Source organism: Camelus ferus, chromosome 25 (assembly GCF_009834535.1).
Source record: "Camelus ferus isolate YT-003-E chromosome 25, BCGSAC_Cfer_1.0, whole genome shotgun sequence".
NCBI classification, from domain to species: Eukaryota; Metazoa; Chordata; class Mammalia; order Artiodactyla; family Camelidae; genus Camelus; species Camelus ferus.
Window position 1 is genome coordinate 998,348 of NC_045720.1, and position 19,642 is coordinate 1,017,989.

General features: G+C 49.7%; 2 protein-coding genes across 5 annotated transcripts in view; one reads left to right on the forward strand and one right to left on the reverse strand.

Annotated features, from left to right (window-relative positions):
• ZNF623 (zinc finger protein 623) overlaps window positions 1–6,218 on the reverse strand; it is a 10,994-nt gene extending 4,776 nt beyond the window's left edge. For 2 of the 4 annotated variants that reach the window (XM_014566968.2, XM_032468133.1), the window contains exon 1: window positions 1,593–6,053. The gene's annotated coding sequence lies outside the window, so the exon portion shown is untranslated. Of the gene's footprint in view, window positions 1–1,592; window positions 6,054–6,075 lie in introns of those variants that run through there. The other 2 variants (XM_032468131.1, XM_032468132.1) reach the window with 2 other exon arrangements.
• LOC106730881 (translation initiation factor IF-2-like) lies at window positions 2,299–17,389 on the forward strand. The gene is made up of 5 exons (XM_032467543.1): window positions 2,299–2,413; window positions 5,553–5,676; window positions 6,007–6,598; window positions 10,963–11,082; window positions 13,390–17,389. Exons 1-5 carry the CDS (start codon window positions 2,299–2,301, stop codon window positions 13,468–13,470), a joined length of 1,032 nt encoding a protein of 343 aa, XP_032323434.1. The 3' UTR covers window positions 13,471–17,389.
• The last annotated feature ends 2,253 nt before the right edge of the window (window positions 17,390–19,642 follow it).

The following is a 19,642-nucleotide window of genomic DNA, read 5'->3' on the forward strand; positions in this document are numbered from 1 at the left end:
AGTTCATATTGTGTGATTCCACTTACTCAAAGGTCAAAAACAGACAAAACCAGTCCATGGTAGGGAAGTTGAGGCAGGGATGGTCTCCAGGGAGCTCACGATTGGCAAGGGTGCAGGGAGGCCTGGGGGTTCTGGGATCTGCACATGGGCATGTTTGCTTTGGAAAAGCCTGGTTACTTAACCTTACATGGTCACCAGGACGTGGCACCCAGTTCCCCTCTTCAGAGCAATGCTGCCCTCCAGCTCTGGAATTCTCCACTGAGAACCGCCTTCAGGCAGGAACCTGCCAAAGCCATGGCCCCTCCCAGGAAAGGCCTCCCACTGGAAGCTGCCCGTCACTATGGAGTGATACAGAATTCACGGCAGAAACAGTGTCTATCTGCCACCTCTGTGCTGCAGGTCATAGGTCCAGCTTGGCAGGACTGGGACCCTTCTGAGTGACACAGCGTGTCAGCCAGGCTGAGGTCTCATCTGGAAGCACTTCCAAACTCAGACCATCAGCAGAATCTGGTTCCCTGCACTTGTAGAACTGTCTCAGCTACGTGCTGTGGCTCCCTGGGAAAACCTGTCTTCCTGGCAGAACAGCTCAGAGAATCCCCCCCCCCGCCGTGACTTCTCCTCTGCCACCAGTTGCCGAAAACCTCGTCTTCCCAGGGCTCCTTTTGGCAACTGACCGGGACCTTCACTACATCCCTGAAATCCCAACCTGGTGGCTGGGAGGTGCTGGACATGAGGGGCCAGGAATCTCAGAGGGCCACCTGAGAACACAGCCTACCACACCCCAGCCAGTGCCCTTGCCTCCACCTGGGGCAACTCAGAAGGGTCATACTAGCCCCCAAGATCCACTGGGATGTGCCTTGGTCACAATTTTAACCTCACTGCCCAATCCTGCCTGCCTTCCAGGCATGTCACCTGAGGGCTCTCCCCAGCTGAGTCCACTTCCCACCCGAAATCTGCACCAGCAGGAAGCAAACTGATTGCTGTGCAGCCCCACGAAGGGATGCCATCCAAAACCCATTTGCAACGTGGCTGCCAAAGACAAGGATGTGCCTCCGAGGACAGAGTGGGGCAGAGGGCGCAGCCCAGGGAGCAGGTGTAACCAGGCTACACACGCTCTACGTCCAGGCCGGGCTTCCTTCCCACATCTTTCCCCTGCCCCTCTGCTACAGCTACATCACATGAACCCCTCTGACGAACGCCTCACATGCACCTATCTAACCACCACCATTTCTGTCACCCAAAAGGCTCCCCTCCAAGGTTAAGCATCTCTGTTATGATGGTTAAGCATCTCTGTTTTAAGTCTCATTGAAGTGGAGTCATAACAGCATGTTCTTTTGTGTCTGCTTTTTATTAATCGTGTGCCCACTTTTTATTAAGGTACAATTCACACACCATAAAACTCATCATTTTCAAGTGCACAACTCAGAACATCCCTGAGGCCGCAGAACCTTTGCCCCTGTCTAGTTCATCCCAGAGCACTCGGGCCTGCACTGCGCCCACCCCCAGGACGTGCCCGGGAGCGCCCCTCCCTCCCGCACAGCTTCTCCGTCTGTCCGGACGTGCCACCATGCACAGCCCACTCTTCCACTCACCCGCAGCCGGGCTGCTGGCAGCTCAGGGTTACGAGCAGAACAGCTGTCAGTGGCCCTGTACTTCTCTTTCAGTCGACGGAGGGCCTCATTTCCACTGGGTCCTGGGAACACTTCAATCAGTGGCCACTTGTTCAGACCACCTTTGCAAGTTCTACCCGGAACCATGGCAGCTGTGGACCAGCAACTGCTGTGGGTTTGGGGTTCTCCCCCTTCCTGAGTGCATGCGTCCATGTGACCGCCCTGCTCTCTTGCTGGGTGTGGGGGACAGCATTTGGGGAGGCTTGATGTGGGACCAGGTGGCCAGTGGGGTAAACAGCGGCAGAGACTGAAGGCTGCCCAGCATCCTGCTTCCTTTTAGTGACAGAAATCCCTACAGAAATTTTAGTGTTCACACGGCCACCTGCAAGTGACATTTCTTAATGGGCCCTGAAGTGAGGTGTGACTGATTCCAGCCAAGGACCCAGGAATGGAAGGAGTGTGTGCATGTCCCAGTCCCTCACCCAGCCCACAGTGACAGGTGACAACACAGCATGGCAGGCTCCCAGAGACCTTGAGGGGCGGAGCTGCCCAAGTGCCTGTGAGATGGAACATGAGAAGCCACGTTTCTTGTTGGAAACACCATTTTCGAATCTGTTACAGCAAAATTAACCCATGCTTAAAAAATGGTAATAGTCCACCTGACTATTCAGATGCAGTTCTCCCCGCGATGAAAAAGCAGCGGAACCCCGACAGCAAGAAGGGGCATCTGAACAGCAGCAGACGGGAGGCATTTCTCTCCACGGAGACCCGCAGCCCGGCTTCCTGGAGCAGTGGCCCTCCCGGTGTGCCCTGCGCCACAGCATTTATGACCACTGCCTGGTCGCATGCGCTGAGAATGCTTTTCTGAGTTAGAGGCCCATTAACTTGGTTTAAAATCATTCTCTTGCTTACAAAAATTACTTTTAACTAGTTTCCCCCCCCACCCAGGGTATAAAGGTAAAGTATGCTAGTTGAGAAAAACTTTAAAAATAAAAATTAAATTACCTTTAACCCCACCACTCAGATCACTACACTGACATTACTTCTCCTCTGGCCTTTTTTCTGCCCCAATATAGTATGAAGTCAGGACCATGCTACTCAGTCTCACATCCTGTTTTGCTTTACTTTTCTATCTTGTTAGTTCTCAGCAATTACAAACATAAAATACACATTGTAGAAGTATTTCAAGAGGTAAACAAAACAGACAATGATAATCCCCAGCAATTCAACGCAAGACCACTGCCAGCTGTTTAGTTCACACGCACTCACCCAGACCTCTGCTAAAACGACTGTACATTTACTATGTACACATGCAGTTTTCAAAAATACAGGCAGGACCCAGTGCACCCATCCCTCTGCAACACTCTCCCCATCTCTAACGCACCCTGGCATTCTTGTGACCACCCACACAGACGCACTGGTGCGCCTGGCCTTGGAGCGGCGCTACTGTCAGAGGTCCTCAGGGTCCCTGCTACAGGCCAGGCGCTGGAGGGAGCCCCCATCCCTGTGCTCTGGTGTCATGAGGAAGGATGTTCCCAATGTATTCATCCCATTTCTCTTCCCCAGAGGTGGAAGGAGTTAGTCAAATCTTCAGGAGCATAACAAGGCATGCAGCCCGACCTCTCCCACCAGGGTGCATGCTCTGCTCTGCTCCCAAGCCAGCCCAGCCCCACCCCAGGGGAGGGTGCAGCTCCCAGGGCTCCCGGCAAGCAGGCAGGCAAGTGTGTAACTGGCACTCAGCCTAAGCAGCCCCACGTCACGCCAGCAAATGCTCCGATCAGTAGTAGGGCACATTTTGCCCTTCACATGCCTCCCTGGTTCAGGCTTGGGAGAGGAGGGGCACTGTTTACAAGGGCCCCTGGCACCCCAGCCAGGTGGGCCGCACAAGTGGCTGGTGTGGTCCCATCACACCTTCGAACCTCATGAGGCAGCTATTAGCCCTGTTATTTACTCAATTTTGCAGATGAAGAAAGAGACTGAAAGTCAATAACCCAAGGCCACCAAGTCAGTCGTGGCAGCGCTCAGGTTCAGACCCAGGTATGTCTGTCCCTTGCCCTTTACCACTATCAAAGATTTTGTTTCCCTTTCCAGGTGTGAACTTTTTACACTTTTATAGGATGTTTTGCTTAGATCAGCCGGGACTAGTATTATAAAAGTAAGCTTATGTTTTAAACCTTATTTTTCTTAAAAAAGGGGGTTAGGTTATTGGTTTGCTTTGGAGGTGATATTTGCTGATTTTTTTCATTTAAAATGACTGTTATACCACCTGAACACAAGCCTGCATCTGTTTACACGAATACAGCTTTAAAAACGTGTATCTCTTCATGATTTTCATAATTTTTTCCTTAATTTTAGAGGAAGATTTTCAAATCAGATATACCTTGCTTTGAATTAACATTTACTGGAAAATCAGCAATCTTTCTGTTTCTGCTTAGCTCCTTTATCTTCTGTGGATGCAAGCAAACTTAAATCGATACTCTTTCATTTAAAGAGACCTGAGTGAAATGAACAAAAGGAAATAAACACACACCAGATTCTGGTTCCAAAACATGCGAGGCTAACATAGCCCTCCTTTCTGCTGTGACACTAGAACAAGAAATCATCTAAGTACACAGCTGATGTTGAGAGAGACAGGCGATTCTCAGTGCTGGGGAAAGAGTGGGAGCTTAATCTAGGGGGTGGGGGCCTGTGAGCTGCCCGGAGTAGCTCTGAGATTGGGGGAGGAGTGGCACGCAGGCACTGGGAGCTGTTTCAGGTCCACACTGGTAAAGAGGTATTATGGCCTTGGGCTGGCAAGTTAGTCAGTCACTGCTGCTCACAGCCTAGAGACAGGACACAGGGAGGTTTGCAGACCTCCACCCTCGGGAATAATGGGAAAAGAAGGGCAAAAGGGTAACTGAGTAAGACACAGAGCAGAGCTCCAGGGGACTGCACCTCTGGGCTGCCCTGCGGCCGCCACTGCAGCTCCAGAGGGACGTGAGCACGCAGGTGTGCTCCTCCTGTTTCCTCGTGGCCTCCTCACAGCGTCCACCAGGTTCAGGGAGGTTCAGGAGCTGCTGGCTGCTCTCTCCTCCTCCCACCCCAGGCCATTTGGCTTCTGCTCCCAGGGCTCTGACCAAGGACACCAATGGTCTTCTTCTTTCCTGACGAGTTCAGTGTCCTTTCAGCAGTCATCTCCCACAACCCGAGGCAGCACTGGACATGCCCAGCAGCTCCTGGTGCTGCTTCTATGGCACCACCCTGTTCTGGGTCAGCTACTTCCCGGAGCGCCCTGCCACCTCTGGCCAAGAACGCTGTCTGGGCCTTCTCAGCTCGGCCCTCCCTCCCTATCACCCCCAAAACCTTTCTAGGGAAGGAGGGAATCCATCACCTTCTCTCCAGGAGAGGCTAGAGTTACGTGGTCAGGCTTGTGGAAAAAACATCAGCCCTCCCCCACCCCTCGTCTGTATCTTCCATAAGAGGGTTGTTGTCATTAGGGCCATTATTAAGATATCGTTACAAGATTACATCTACAACAGGGACAAGAGTCCCACCTCTGGACAGGAGCAAGGTTTATCGCCTTAAGATTCAATGACATTGGTATCTCTCAGATCCTAGGTGGGCAAAAGACACTTATTTCTATCTTTCATCGGGACTGGACCTCAGGTGAAGTCAGTCATGCTGCAGAGAGCACCGCACGGTGGTCATGAGCTCTACGGACAAACTGCCTTAGCTCAAAGCTGGCCTCCAGCTAGCATTCCTGGGAAACCGCAGGCATGCTACTCAGGCCCTGGGGAATCCCATGACCAGGGTGCAGCCACTGTGTGAGGGGCTAAGACGTCCGGGACATCAGCAGAGATGGCCATTGGGACTGATAGCGACTTCCAATGAAAGAGAGCCGTCAGAGAAGAGCTAGGATAGCGCAGCCGAATCACCTCTCCCCACCTGGGAATTCTCTTTCAGGCCCAAGCGCCGGAGAGAACTCTGTCCGTGACCTGCACCCCCAGCAGGGGAGAGGTGCCGCGGCTCTGCGTCTCCTCCAGCACAAAGAGGCTCAAGCATCCCGCCACTTCCCCAGCCTCATCTGGTGAGCTCTCTTGGGCTCCAGAGAGAGGAGGCAGGCTTAGAACACGACAGCAGTGCCACCCGTACCTGTATCCCGACCCCACCCCAGGCCACCTCAGAGGGGCTAGCGAGCTTGAGAGCTGCGACACACGCCGAAGCTGGAGGCTACACGGTTTGAGGGTGTGACCCTGGAGCTGGGGAACTGAACCAAGAGTGGAACTGGGTATTTACCCACACGACGTTCTTTAGGAGAGAAGCTGCGGGCCGGACTGCAGCCCGGCAGACCCGGCCGTGATGGCGCCGGGAGACCGGCTCCCCGAGGCCCACGCTCCGGGACACCCGTGCGGGGCAGGCCGCGCTCAGCCCGCCCGTCCGCCCGGAGGACCCTGCCGCTGCCCGCAGCCCGGAGCGCGCCACTCACCCGGCGCCCAGTGGCGAGAGGACGGCACGCACCCCGCACGCAGACTGGGGTCCGCCCGCCCCGCAGGCCAGCCAACAAAGCCCGCACCGCCGCCCACACGCCGCGGCCGGAAGTCGGTCCGAGGCCCCGCCCGGGGAGCTTCCGGTGCCGCTCTAGGCGCTTCGGGGCCGGGAGGCCTCTCGGTGGTGCGGGCTTCCGGCCGGCCTGCGGGGGTGGTGCGGGGAGCCGCGGGGGCGGAGCGGAGCAGCGTTCCAGCTTCTGCGCCCCCGCAGCCCCGAGCGCCGTCTGTCTCCACGCTGTGAATGGCTGTGAGGGGGTCGGTTTCCGTCGAGCTGTAAATGCCGACATCGAAGACGAGCGGAGCTCGGGGGCGCGTCCGCGCCCGTGCGGAGCGGCCCCAGGGCCCCGGACCGAGGGCCGCTTCTCTGAGAGGAGAGGCCTGTTGTGGAGGGGCCGCAGGGGCTCCCGCCCACTTCCCGCGCCTGGCAGCGATTCCCGGCGCCTCCCGCCGGTCGGTCTCCTGGTAACGCCCACTATGAGCCCCTGAGGAGGGCCTTTTAACATCTTCCTTTTACAGACTAGGCTGAAGCTGGAAGTCAGGTCGCTTACTCGAGGACACACAGCTAGTGAGTGACCAGGTCGACCGCCTTGGCGGCCTCGCCATTGCCCTGGCTGTGCGGTTGATCGCAGGGGTGCCCCGTGGCCTCTGGGGGGTCGCGGGAAATCCCGCCATTCTCTCCCCCTCCCGGTGGAAGAGCAGGCGTCCAGTTACCAAACCCAAACCCAGGGGTGATTGCACTCTGGGAGAATTGGAGAGCCCCCTGTGTCCATGGGCGGTGTTCCCTGTGGGAGAGGGCGGCCACCAGGCGCCCCTCTGTTGTCAGTCTTTATGGGCTCAGTGGCTTCATATGCTAATAAGTGTAAGGACCAGTCTGAGTAGCCTGGGGAAAGGGCTGGGATTCCCAGGAAGTTGGCCATTTCCTACTCTTGACTTTTTGGCCAGCCTTGGGACTGTCATGGGCATGTTATTTACCATGTTAATGTATTACAATGAGCATATAATGAAGCTCAAGAAGTCAAATCCCCCACCATCTTGAGCCTCAAGGCCTACTGGGGTTTGAATCTTTTGCCATTCTGGTATTATTTGCTGTGGTATTCCTTGAATGACTGTACCTTGCCCCCTTTCCTGTCTCACACCTGCTGTGGGTACAGAGGACCCTCTGAAGGACTCCAAAAGAGAGAGTAGCAGAAAGGAGCACGACGGAAGGAGCTGGAAGCCTGCTTGAGCACAGAGTAAAGCCCCTACCAGACCCACAGGAGTGGCAGACAATGTGGGCTGACATGTTTAATACGTGGTCTCAGTCCGTACGTTCATTTTAAGCGTTTACAGCAAAAGTGCCCATCGTCTCATTGTTCTGTCAGCTATTTTCACTCAGCATTGTTTTTAAATCGTCCCATGATACAGATATCTGGTCTGGGCTACCCACTCAAACTGCAGAGTCCTACTGTACGTCTACACTGCTCTGCATTTACCCTGCCTTATTAACGAGCGCTTCAGTTTTCCTCTGCTTTCCTCTATTGCACATACTGCAGGGAAGTAGGTCCTTGTACAGTATCCCCAAGTCCTGTGAGCAAGGGTATCTCTAGGAGTTATGCCTAGAGATGGGATTGAATGTGCAGATTTTAATTTTAGGTACTATCATACTGCTTTTCAGAGTGGCTGTGTACTTTATACTCCCTTTGGTGGTGTGAAGGAATTCCTGTTCCCCTACACCTTCACCAATGCTCAGTACTACACGACTTTCTGAAATTTACTAATCTAAGGGGTGAAGAGTGGTATCTTGGTTTTTTTTATCAACTTCACTGAGATGTACTTAAAATTAAATGTGGTTATTTTTAGTAAATGAATATATTTGATAAATAAAAATCCTCCTGTGTGACTTCCACAATCCAGGCCTAGAACATCTCCATCCCCGCAAAGTGCTTCCCTGGGGCCCTTCTCCATCAGTCCCCACTCCTGCCAGGTGTTTCAGTGAGCAAACCTGATGGCCAGTCAGGCCAGCCCTCTATTTCTATCAACCATTGGAATGTCAGTAACTCCAGTTGTCTGAAATGACCTCACCCATTTTCCCACTGGGCTGCTTGTCTTTTTCCTTATGATGTGACGGAGTTTGTTTTCTATTTGGGATACTGAGTGATTTGCCTATTACATATGTTACAACAGGAGAACTTACAAACACCACCCAGGGGGACCTGCCATCCCACCTCAGAGAACCACCCTCTGCCTTGCAGGCAGTTCTCTGCCCCCTCTTCACATTGCACAGTGGATCCCAAGTCCTTATCTGGGTTGTGAAGGCTATAACAGCCTGGCCAGCAAGGTTTCTGAAGCAAAACACAGTCTAACTGGAATTGGGGCGGGACAGCATTCACAAGCGGTGAGAGGTGAGGAGCAAGCAAGGGGATCCTTAAAGTAAGTACCAGAGCGCGGCGCTGGGCCCCGAGGAAGTGCTCCTGCACCCCTGCACAGCAGGGAAAGCTTCCTGGAGGAGAAGGCCTGAGGGCAGAGTGCTGTCTGTCTTAAAACATGGACAAGAGCTGTACGCTTCAAATTACAAGATGCTGAAGAAAGAGACTGTGAGCTGGCCTTGAGATGAGTTAAGGCTGTGGGACCCTAAGGCCACGATCAGAGCATGTTTGCAGATGCAGTAAGCAATTGCTATACACGTGCATCAATTACATAAGATTTAGAACAAAGAAAATAGAAGTACGCACATGCTAGAGATATTTTGCAAGCCTAATGAACAAAGAAACTCAGATTGTGCATGTGCTGGCAGAGAACAGATAAAAAGCAGGACAGGTGCATCATAGGTGTGCACCTTCCTATGGCAATAATGTTGTTAACCCCATAGTGTCTCTGGCTGAAGTCTGTCCGGCGGTACAGCAACTCCTCATGAATTTTTTTGTTTGGGCCCCTCACCTCCTAGAACCCCACGTCAGCCTCCCTCGGCTGACACTTGGCACTGTGAGCAGGATGAGGTGAGTGCCCCCTCTGAACCCCCTGCCCCTGACGGGGATGCTCTGATGGAAGCAAAGTGGCCCCCTACCTCTGTATGGTACCCGGTGGCAGCCTATTGGCTGACGTGGGCTCAGCCTGAAGATGGGGACACAGTGGCACCCTGGCCAGATGACATCCGGAGGGCGTTGGAACTGTTAGAAAATTATGTCCCGTTAGCCCACCGAGAGGCAGCCGGGAGGGCGGCCTGGGTGTTCTTATCTGTTTTACATCACGCTAGCCAAGACATGAGAGATTTACGGTTGCAAGTGGAGGCGTTGCAGTGCAGAGAAGAGGAGCTTAAGCGGAGACCCAGCACAGCAGAAAGGTGTCCGCATGGTCCTAGCTCCGCCACCTCTGAGAGCAGCTATGCCTGTGTAGCTCCGGTCCTACCGTCTCTGAGAGCAGTAAGCCTGGCCCCTAGCCCCATTCCACTGTGTCTATGGCCCATGGTGAGGCAATAGGTGGAACTGGAGGAGCCCATGGCTCAGGGGGGAACTCCTGCGGGACCACAGCGAGTGACACGTGAGTAAACGGACCACGTATTTGAACTTAGTGCAAGTTGTCTGAGAAATGGATGCACCAGATGATGTTTGCTTTGCTTTTCCATAGTCTGAATGATGAACTCCTTATAGCTTGAATGAAAGATTTGATTTTGGCTAATGGCCCAACGGGAACGTTTGGGACTATGGCAGTGCTACTAGCACCGTATGTAAACCGCCCCATACATGAAGTAACTGAGGCTCTGGCTCATCTGGGAGACACAGAGATGCGCCGAAAGCGGGTGCATACTGCCAAGACTCAAGGTGAGTCCAAGACCCCCTCCTCCCATGCAGTGACTCAGAAAGGGAAGTCCACACAGAGGAGGAAAAAGGGGAATGCTCCAATTTTAGGAGGGCCCCAAAAACTAGATCGCCAGCAGATATGGTGTGATTTACTGGCAGCTGGCTTGGACTGTGTAAAATTAGATGGCCAGCGATTGGAGATGCTGATGGACTTAGGGAAGAAATTACGGCCTGAGCAACAATATACTCCATTGCCAACCTCCCATCAGGCCTGAGAGGTGGCCTTGCTGATTTCCTCCCGGAGTAGGAGGAAGGCCAAGGTGTTTGGGACGTGGGGCACCCCGATGACCGGAAGCCACATGTTGAACTGACTATCCACTGGTTCCCTATGTATAAAAAGCAACTACTGGCACTAGTAGACACAGGAGCTGAAATTACATTGGTGCATGGAAAACTGGAGCATTTGGGGGGACCATGGGTTGATATAGAAGAATATGGAAACAAGCAAATGTGTGTTAAATGAGTGACTCTGATTTTGGGCATTGGCCGTCTGTCTCCTGCTGCATATGAAGAGCATATCTCCCCAGTAGCTGAATATATTCTGGGGATAGGCATTTTGCAAGGATTGCAGATACAGACGACTCAAGGGGAATTTCACCTGAGAGTCCGCGTGGTGAAAACAGTTACATGGGGACATCTTCATCACGCACCTTTGATTTTGCCACAGGCCACACGAGTGGTGAATGTCCGGCAATATCGATTGCCCGGAGGCTGTGAGGAAATAGGACAGACTATTCTAAAGCCTGAGGAAGCCGGTATAATTTGGGCTACGCATAGCCCATATAATTCTCCAGTGTGGCCAGTGTGGAAGCCAGATGTCTCCTGGAGGATGACAATGGACATTTGTTGTGTTGCCACAGGGATATCTGCACAGCCGCACACTGTGCCATGGCCTGGTGGCCCAGGACCTGGCTACATGGAGCAAACCAGATACCGTTCGCTTGTTCCATTATATTGATGACATCATGCTAGCCTCTGATTCTCTTTCAGATTTGGAAACCAGTGCCACAGCGCTGCGAGAAGCCCTGGCGGGCTGGGGGTGGGCCACGAACAAGGACAAAATGCGAGGACCTGGACATTCTGTCAAATTCTTGGGTGTTGTTTGGTCGGGTAAGACAAAAGTGCTGCCTGAAGCAGTAATAGACAAAATCCAGGCATATTCCCGCCCTGAAACAGTTAAACAGTTACAGACTTATTTAGGTCTTCTGGGATACTGGCAGGTGTTTATTCCTCATTTGGCCCAAATAGCCAAACCCCTGTATAAACTGATTAAAAAGGGAGAAATCTGAAACTGACCTGATGAGACCAAATATGCATTTGTTGGAAGTAAGAGGAAGGTGACCCAAGCGCAAGCACTGTGCACTGCAGACCCAGACCTACTTTCTGGCTGGCAGTCCGTGTGGACGATGATGGATATGGCTGGGGCTTATGGCAGAAACATGGGCAGCGGAAAGTGCCCATAGGATTCTGGTCTCAGTTATGGAAAGGGGCTGAATGTCGTTTTTCTTTGATAGAGAAACAATTGCTAGCAACTTATGCATCCTTGATTGCCACTGAACCCCTGATGGGGAGGCAAGAGGTCCAAGTGCAGACCACATGCCCTATTGCAGGATGGGTACAGGCATGGGCAAAGCAACCCCGATCGGGAACTGCCCAAACCCCAACTCTGACGAAGTGAGGTGCTTATTTGGAACAGAGAGCCCAGTACACCGCTAGCACCTTGGCTGCAGAGTTGCAGCAGGTGTTAGGGCCTGTGAGACTTGTTGCCCCTGATGTACAGACGCTCCCACAAGGGGTGGACCCTGTGCCCAGTCCCTTTCGTGAAGGGAAAGGGCCAACCCCAGGAAATGCTAAGTATACAGATAGATCTTGTAAGGGCAGTCTGCCCACTTGGGTTGCAGTAGCTCTGCACCCTGCCACTGCAGCCTTCTGGTATGAGACTGGAGAAGGCCAGTCCAGCCAATGGCCTGAGTTACGGGCAGTATGGATGGTGTTGATGAATGAGCCTAGCCCCTTGCAGATTTGCACGGATAGTTGGGCTGTATATCGAGGCCTTACATTGTGGATACCCCAATGGGCCCTGCAAGACTGGATGATTTGGCACCGGCCCCTATGGGGACAACAGATGTGGAAACAGTTATGGGACAAAGGCCAAGAAGGCCAATATACTGTTTACCACGTACCAGGGCACCGCCCAGCCCTGGCACCGGGCAATGATGCTGCTGACACGCTAGCCCAACTTCGCCCTGTAGAGGCCATGGTCCCAGGACCCAACATAGGTCCCTGGTTTCATAAGAAACTTGGTCATGTTGGCTCATACACAATGAGGCAGGCAGCTGACCAGTGGGGCCTGCACCTGAGCCACAGTGAAGCCAAAGATGCCGTGCGGCAGTGTCCATGGTGTGCTAAGCACCACCCGCACCAGCGGCGATGGCCCCAACAGACGAGGAAGATTGCACGGGGAATTCAGCCATTGCAAGTATGGCAAATAGATTACGTGGGCCCCTTTGCTCCGAGTACGGGCTTGCGGTACCTGCTGACAGCGGTAGACACCACTGCTGGCCTAGGTTTTGCTCACCATGTGCTCCGAGCTACACAAGAGGCTACTATTAGAGCACTGGAAGTTTTACGGGCCTTCTATGGGACTCCCTTAGAAATACAAAGTGATAGAGGGACCCCTTTCACTGCCCAACAGGCCCAGGAGTGGGCCAAAGAAAATGACATTAACTGGGTATTGCATGTGCCTTACTGTCCTCAAGCAGCAGGAATGATTGAACGGTACAATGGCCTATTAAAGGAGAAACTGAGGGCTCTCAAACCACAATGGTGAGGCTGGAACAGTGTCGTGCCGCAGGCAGTACGTCTTTTGAATGAACAACCTCGCCATACAGGTATGAGCCCACTGGAAAAGTTATTGCAAGGGACTATTCAGAGGCTCAGAGTTGGGCCCATGCAGAATACCTCTGAAGTCTCAGTAATGGGGCGTTAATATTACGCGCCCCCAGGGTGTTGAACTCGGGACAACAGGACACCTGGACATGGAAGAATCAGGTCCAGACTGAAGGCCCCTGGCTAGCCCTTTTGGCACCATGGGGCGATGGGCTAGAGAAAGCCCTGCAGGTAACCCCATGAGTGGGGGAATAGCCTTTTGATGTGCAGGTTACTCTAGGGAAAACAGGAGTGTCCCCACTTAAAGGAGCAGAAGCCCTACGGCTTTGGGCAATTCCACTGATAGCTCCTGAAGCTCTCCCAGAGTGTAACCAACCTAGTGTGGGCGGGTTGGTGTGGTACCACCACCCAGGGCGAACAGCCCTTCCTGCCACTGTACTCTCACAGGATGAGAAACTGCTTGCATCCTCCCAGAAGGGAGAGATTTGCCAATCATGGTGTTCACCTCTGCTCTGTCCTTCCATCCAGGGTAACAGCAAATACCATATTCTCCTGGGCACACACATTCGCGTGAGTCCACCACGCCTCTCACTGTTGGGTCTGCACTGAACTTCCCGTAGACGCAGGAGATGGACTGCTGTGGCACCTCCACCCCGCGTCCAGAGCTAATTGGTACACCTTGGTTTGATGGAATGCCAACAGGACAGCGAGATTGCCCTGGGACTTGCGGCGGCAGACTATTGAAAAGATCCTCTGACGTGAGCAGGGCAATGCCCCCCCCCCCAAATTGGAAGGACTGTATGGAATGGGTGGGGATGGATGAATAGTGTTCATGTAAAAGTGAGAAATTTTAGCCCTCTCTGTATTGAGCAGCGGTTTGAACACGAGGCTCCAAACTGCACTGTGGGGTGGCTCCCAGAAGAGCTGTGTGCCAAAATTACTTACAATGTAAATGCCTCCACCTGGTGGGATGGATGACCTCTAATTGGCACAAAACCCACCGATTTCCTGCCACCAGGGTACCTGTGGGTATGTGGCACCCACGGATGGTCTTATCTCCTGGCTAAGTGCACATGGCGCTATACTTGGGGTAGAGCTTACTTGCCTAGACATACCCAGCCCACTTTAACAGAGCGCCCCACAAACTGGGACCCACTGCACACCCAGTGGCACAGGGGGAAGCATGCAGCTTGGTGGTTTTATCCCATGGTCCTGCTCCTACCTGGTGCTGGGCCCATCAGTGTCAAATTGCAGGTAGAAGCTTTGACTCAGCTTATCAGCTGTGCTGAATGTTACTAGAAAAGCTATGGAGGAATTGTTAGATGAGACTACCCAGATGCGAAATGTGGCCTTACAAAATAGAATGGCATTAGATATTCTCACTGCAAGCCAGGGTGGCACATGTGCTATGTTACATATTGAATGTTGTATCTATATACCAGATCACCAGGAGGAAGTAGCCAAGGCACTGCATGAAATAGATCAGGAATTGGGATCGCATAGATCATGTAACTGAAGACCCTCTTAAGAATTGGTGGTCATCCCTGATGTCCTCCTGGAGATGGAGCCTAACTGTCCTGGCTATTGTAGCTGCCTGTGTATTGGTAGGCTGCTGTACTCTGTATTGTTGTGGTCTTTGGGCACGATGCTCCACCCTGTGGGCTAGGGTCCCCACCACCTAGGGGGTGGAATGTGAGCTGGCCTTGAGATGAGTTAAGGCCATGGGACCCAAGGCCACTGATTAGAGCATGTTTGCAGATGCAGTAAATAATTGCTATACACATGCGTCAATTATATAAGATTTAGAACAAAGAAAATAGAAGTACGCATGTGCTAGAGATATTCTGTAAGCCTAGTGAACAAAGAAACTCAGATTGTGCATGTGCTGGCAGAGAACAGATAAAAAGCAGGACAGGTGCATCATAGGCGTGCACCTTCCTGTGGCAATAAAATGTTAACCCCATGGTGTCTCTGGCTGAAGTCTGTCCGGCAGTATGGCAACTTCTCATGCATTTTTTTCACTTGGGCCACTCACCTCCTAAAACCCCACATCAGCCTCCCTCGGCTGACAGAGACCAAAGAAGACCTTAATAAATGGAGACATGTATCACTTTCATGGATTGGAAGACTCAATACAAATGTTAATTTTACCCAGGTTAATATAAAAATTTAATGCAATTCCTATCAAAATCCCATAAAAAAATTTTAGTAGACACGGACAAGCTTATTCTAAAATTTACATGGACAGGACAGGCCCTAGAATAGCTTTAAAAATTTCTTGAAAAAGAAGAATGGGAGACCCACCACCCAGTAGGATACTGCCACTGTAATCAGGACAGTGTGACACTGCTGGTGGGGACAGACCCCTAGGTCTAAGCAGCAGAATAAAGAGCCCAGGCACAGATCCACACAAAGACGCCCAGCGGAGTTTTGACAAAGGTGCAAAAGTAATTCAATGGAGACTTGAGTTAGTAACAATGTGCCAGCGTTGGCTCATCAACTGTAAAACAAACAAAAAAAGTAAAACAGCCAAACTTGGATTTTTTTCTGTTAAACTTCTATCAATGTAATAAGCAACAGCCCATCTCAAACGCCGGTGGATGGTGCAAAGTCAGGGGTGATTTCATTTTCTCCTTGAGACCAAGATCTGCTCTTTATCTGATAATCTTGTGTTGTTTTGCTTAACTCTTACGGTGCTTTTAGAATTTAAATAAAATCTACGTCCCTTAAAGTGTTCAATCAGCATTTCCATCACGTGTTCAAGGGCAGTTACAAGGTCAAATGGGATGTGTTTCTCCAAGACGTTTCATCTTTTGTCAGATCCAGAAAATACTGCGTATGATCTTTTGATTGTTCCAGAGAATGTCATCACGGTTAGAACAATTGAGGTCAGGTCTCCCAGAGACATGACACAGAACACAAAAAATGCTTCTAGATTTTTGGCCAAAATTTTGGCTTGTATGTCTTTTTTTTTTTTTTTTAATTCTTTATTGAAGTAGAGTCAGTTTACAGTGCTGTGTCAATGTCTGGTGTGCAGCCCCGGCTTATATGTCTTCACCTTCTCTAACCAGCGCCAGTGTCATCTCCATGCCCTTGATAATACTGAAAATTGATGCCTAAAATTGTAAGTTCCTTTTTTTCAGTCCTTTCCTTAAGCCAAATGTATGTTTCATCTAGATCTACACATATACAAATTCAAGAGAAATATGAACTAATATTGCAGAATGTTCCTCAGCCACTACTGCAAATAGCTGCATTAATTTCTGAGTCTTCCTGGAATCCTAGACTGGAACAGGAAGAAAAGCAAGACAGATCGGATCCAGTAGTTAATTTCTCTTTCTTCCTACCTAAGTGCCTCCACATCTCAACTTGCTCTGGACAACTCACAGATCTCTGTGGCCTCCAAAGTAGTTTGTAAAGGGGATGAAAAGATAAGCTACAGACTGGGAGAAAGCATCTGCAAATCACATATTTGACAAAGTATTCGTATCTGGCATATATGAAGAATACTCTAAACGTAACAGTGAGAAAAAAATAATTCAATTAGGAAGTGGATAAAAGATTTAAACTGACACTTCGCCAAAAATATACATATAGATGGCCAACAGGCACGTGAAAAGATCTTCAATACCATTAGCCGTAAAGGAAAATGCAAAGTAAACCCATAGTGAGATATCTATCAGAACACATTTCTCAGAATGGCTACGATTAAAAATAGCGACAGCACCAAATGCTGATCAGGGAGTGGACCACTCCTACTCTGCCGACGGGACTGTGAAAAAGAACTTGGGGAAACAGTTAGACAGTTGTTGTAAAGTTATACCCTTGCCATATGACCCAGCAATTGCATTTCCTGGGTATTTATCCTACAAAAATAAACACGTATGTTCACACAAAAGCCTACACCTGAATGTTCATAGCAGCTTTATTCACAACTGCCTAACATCCTTCAGCAGGTGAATGAATAGCAAACCTGCAAGCCAAAGGAACAAACCTGATGCAACATGGATGGGTCACAGGGCATTACAGAGGGAAAAAGCCAATCTGGAAACACTGCATCCTGCATGGTTCCAGTTATGTGACAGTGTCACGGTGACGACATGGTACTGCCAGAGACCCAAGGGTCAGAGCCGTGGGGAGGAGTGGCCATACAGGAGCAGCACAAAGGCATTTCTTTGTGATGATGGTGCAGGGCTGCATCCTGTGACAGTGGTTACAAGGATCTGTGTATGTGATAAAATTTCAAAGAACTATACACCTCCTCCCAAAATAAAGAGTGCATGCCAAACTTACGAAATCTGGATAAGGTCTGTACATGACTTGATAGTATTTTACCATCATCAGGTTCCTATTTTTGACAATATTAGATGTTTTTATTGGGAAATGCTGGGGGAAGAGAACATGGGACCTGTCTGTACTATTTTGCACATTGTTGTGAGTCTAAAATTATTTCAAAATAAAAAGTTGAAGTTAAAAACCAAAACATAAGTTATTGTTAATGAGTATAAAGATGTAAAATGAAAACTTAAATAAATGAAAAAGTGCTCAATATTTAATTATGACTATTCTAAAAATTTTTTTGAGAATTTTTTTTGGGGGGAGATAATTAGGTTTACTTACTTGCTTTATTTTTAGAAGAGGTGCTGGGGATTGGACCCAGGACCCTGTGCATGTTAAGCATGTGCTCTACCACTTGAACTACATCCTCCTCCTATTTTAAATAATTTTTAATAATACATTTGAAAAAATTGTACAGTGAGCACTTACAGATCCACTATCTAGTTTCTCCATTTACTATTCTGCTACATTTATCATGCATTTATTCATCTGTCTATTCTGTCTACTACTGCGACCAGCGCAGCTCAGGACCACACGTGTCTGAGGACGGGCAACACAAGACTTAAGAAACAAAGAGACAAAGTATAAAGGGCAAAGATGGGACCAGGGGCCTCAAGGTCTCGCAGAGCTAGAGCCCAGAAAGCCTGGTGGACATCGTATTTATTAGGAGTAGCAGCTCAGAAAAAAATGCGATCAAAGAGGTGGGGCTTTAGATATTTCGTGCAATAAGCACTAAGTTCTGCTTGCTGGTTAACTGATCGATTTCAGGCCCTATCCCTTCCAGGAACAATCACCCTCCTCGGGGTATGCACATTTTCTAAATCTATCCTGCTATTGCCTCCGGGACATCTCGAGATAGCAAATACTTCCCCTGGGTTCAACAGCAGCTTTCCTGCCAGAACCAAGTTCTGTTCATGGACGATCTGGCTTTCCAGGACCGTCCATTGCTTCACCCTAAGGAAATAATCTGCCCTCCTTCGTGCCCTTATGGTCAACGTCAGGATTGCTCACCACTAATTTCATCTACTGTGTAAAACATTAAAACAAAGCAAGCATGTGCATTTTAAGCAAGTAAATGTGAATACAATATTTTAAGCTCATGGAAATTTAAGAGTGGCTTCTTTTCTAGATGCTTGTTGTCCAGCAACTTGTTTTCCAGCAGCTTGTTTCCCAGGCATCTACCCATTCATCTTATTTTTTGGTGCATTTCAAAGTAAGTTGTAGCCATTAGTACAACTCCTAAATAGTGCAGCATGCAAATCACTAACTAGAATTCAATATATTTACAGAAAATATTTTTAGGTAAAATTAACAGGCAGTGAAATGCATGTCTTAAATGTACTCTCATATGAACTTTGACATCTGCAGACTCTTGTATTACTCGAGTCCGTACAAAGACAAGGAACATCACTATCAACCCACAAAATTCCCTCCCAGCCCCTGAAGACACAAATACTGCTCTGATTATTTTAACCTGCTCTTAAACTTTATTTTAAATTGTTAATTAATTAAAATTAAATTAATAAATTAAAATAATTTTATTAAATTAAATTATTTAATAGTCAACAGAATGCAATAATCCAATCATAAAGGACAGTTGAATGTGCTTACACATATTCATGCTCTTGAACTTTAAAGCTGAAATGTTGAAATTTAATTTTTTGAAAATGTAAGTGAATGTAATTAAATACGCTTATAAAAATACAATATTTGCAATTGGAGGGTCTAATGTCTATCTCGTTGCCACGGTTAAAAATCAGTATCAGGCTGCATGCATGCAACATCTTGACCTACAAATAAATACACAAGCTTGAGAGGAATATGAATGACCTGATAATGCAAAATGTACAGATACTGTGAATACCACAGCAATCTGTGAGGATCTCTGCAGCCAGGAACTGCAGCTTGAAGATGTAGTAGTGTGACTGCAGTCTTAGTTCTTTGAGTGCTGGCAGCTGTTAAGCCTCACCTGTCCCTCTTCCCTTTGCCCCACATCTGGGAAACCAGACACCAAAGCCTGGGTGCCCCCTCCAAGTACCTGACTGCGAGTAGGAACCGTCACTTCGGCCCACCCTCTAACCATGGTCAAACCGAAATCTTCTTTGCCAGCTCTCTCAAACCATCTTCAGAGGTCTGCCCTGCCGTGCCCAGAGAAGCACACCTAGCAGTAAATCTTTGCGAACCCCCCTGGATGTGTATGTCGTTATAATTCACGTCACAACCAAATCTTGGGTGGGGTCTGCCCTGCCCCTGCATGCAGTGTGGTTAATACAGAAGAGAAGAAAGAGTAGGGGCCCTCACTACTCCGAACCGCTGCTTCCTTCTGCGGGATGAACTGTATGGAAGGATCTGACAAGTAACCCACCTGTCCTTCCTCTCACCTAGGCGGCAGCTCCACTGCTCCAACCCTCCTTGCACCTGGAAACATCATGTTTCCACACTG

What these genes read in the sequence shown, in the direction of transcription:
- LOC106730881 (XM_032467543.1), top strand. Translation starts at nt 2,299, where the DNA reads ATGAAAAAGCAGCGGAACCCCGACAGCAAGAAGGGGCATCTGAACAGC. An exon ending in CTGGAGCAGTGGCCCTCCCG is followed by an intron (nt 2,414 to 5,552) that starts GTGTGCCCTGCG and finishes ATTCTCTTTCAG; the next exon opens with GCCCAAGCGCCGGAGAGAAC. An exon ending in CTTGGGTGTTGTTTGGTCGG is followed by an intron (nt 11,083 to 13,389) that starts GTAAGACAAAAG and finishes CCTTCCATCCAG; the next exon opens with GGTAACAGCAAATACCATAT.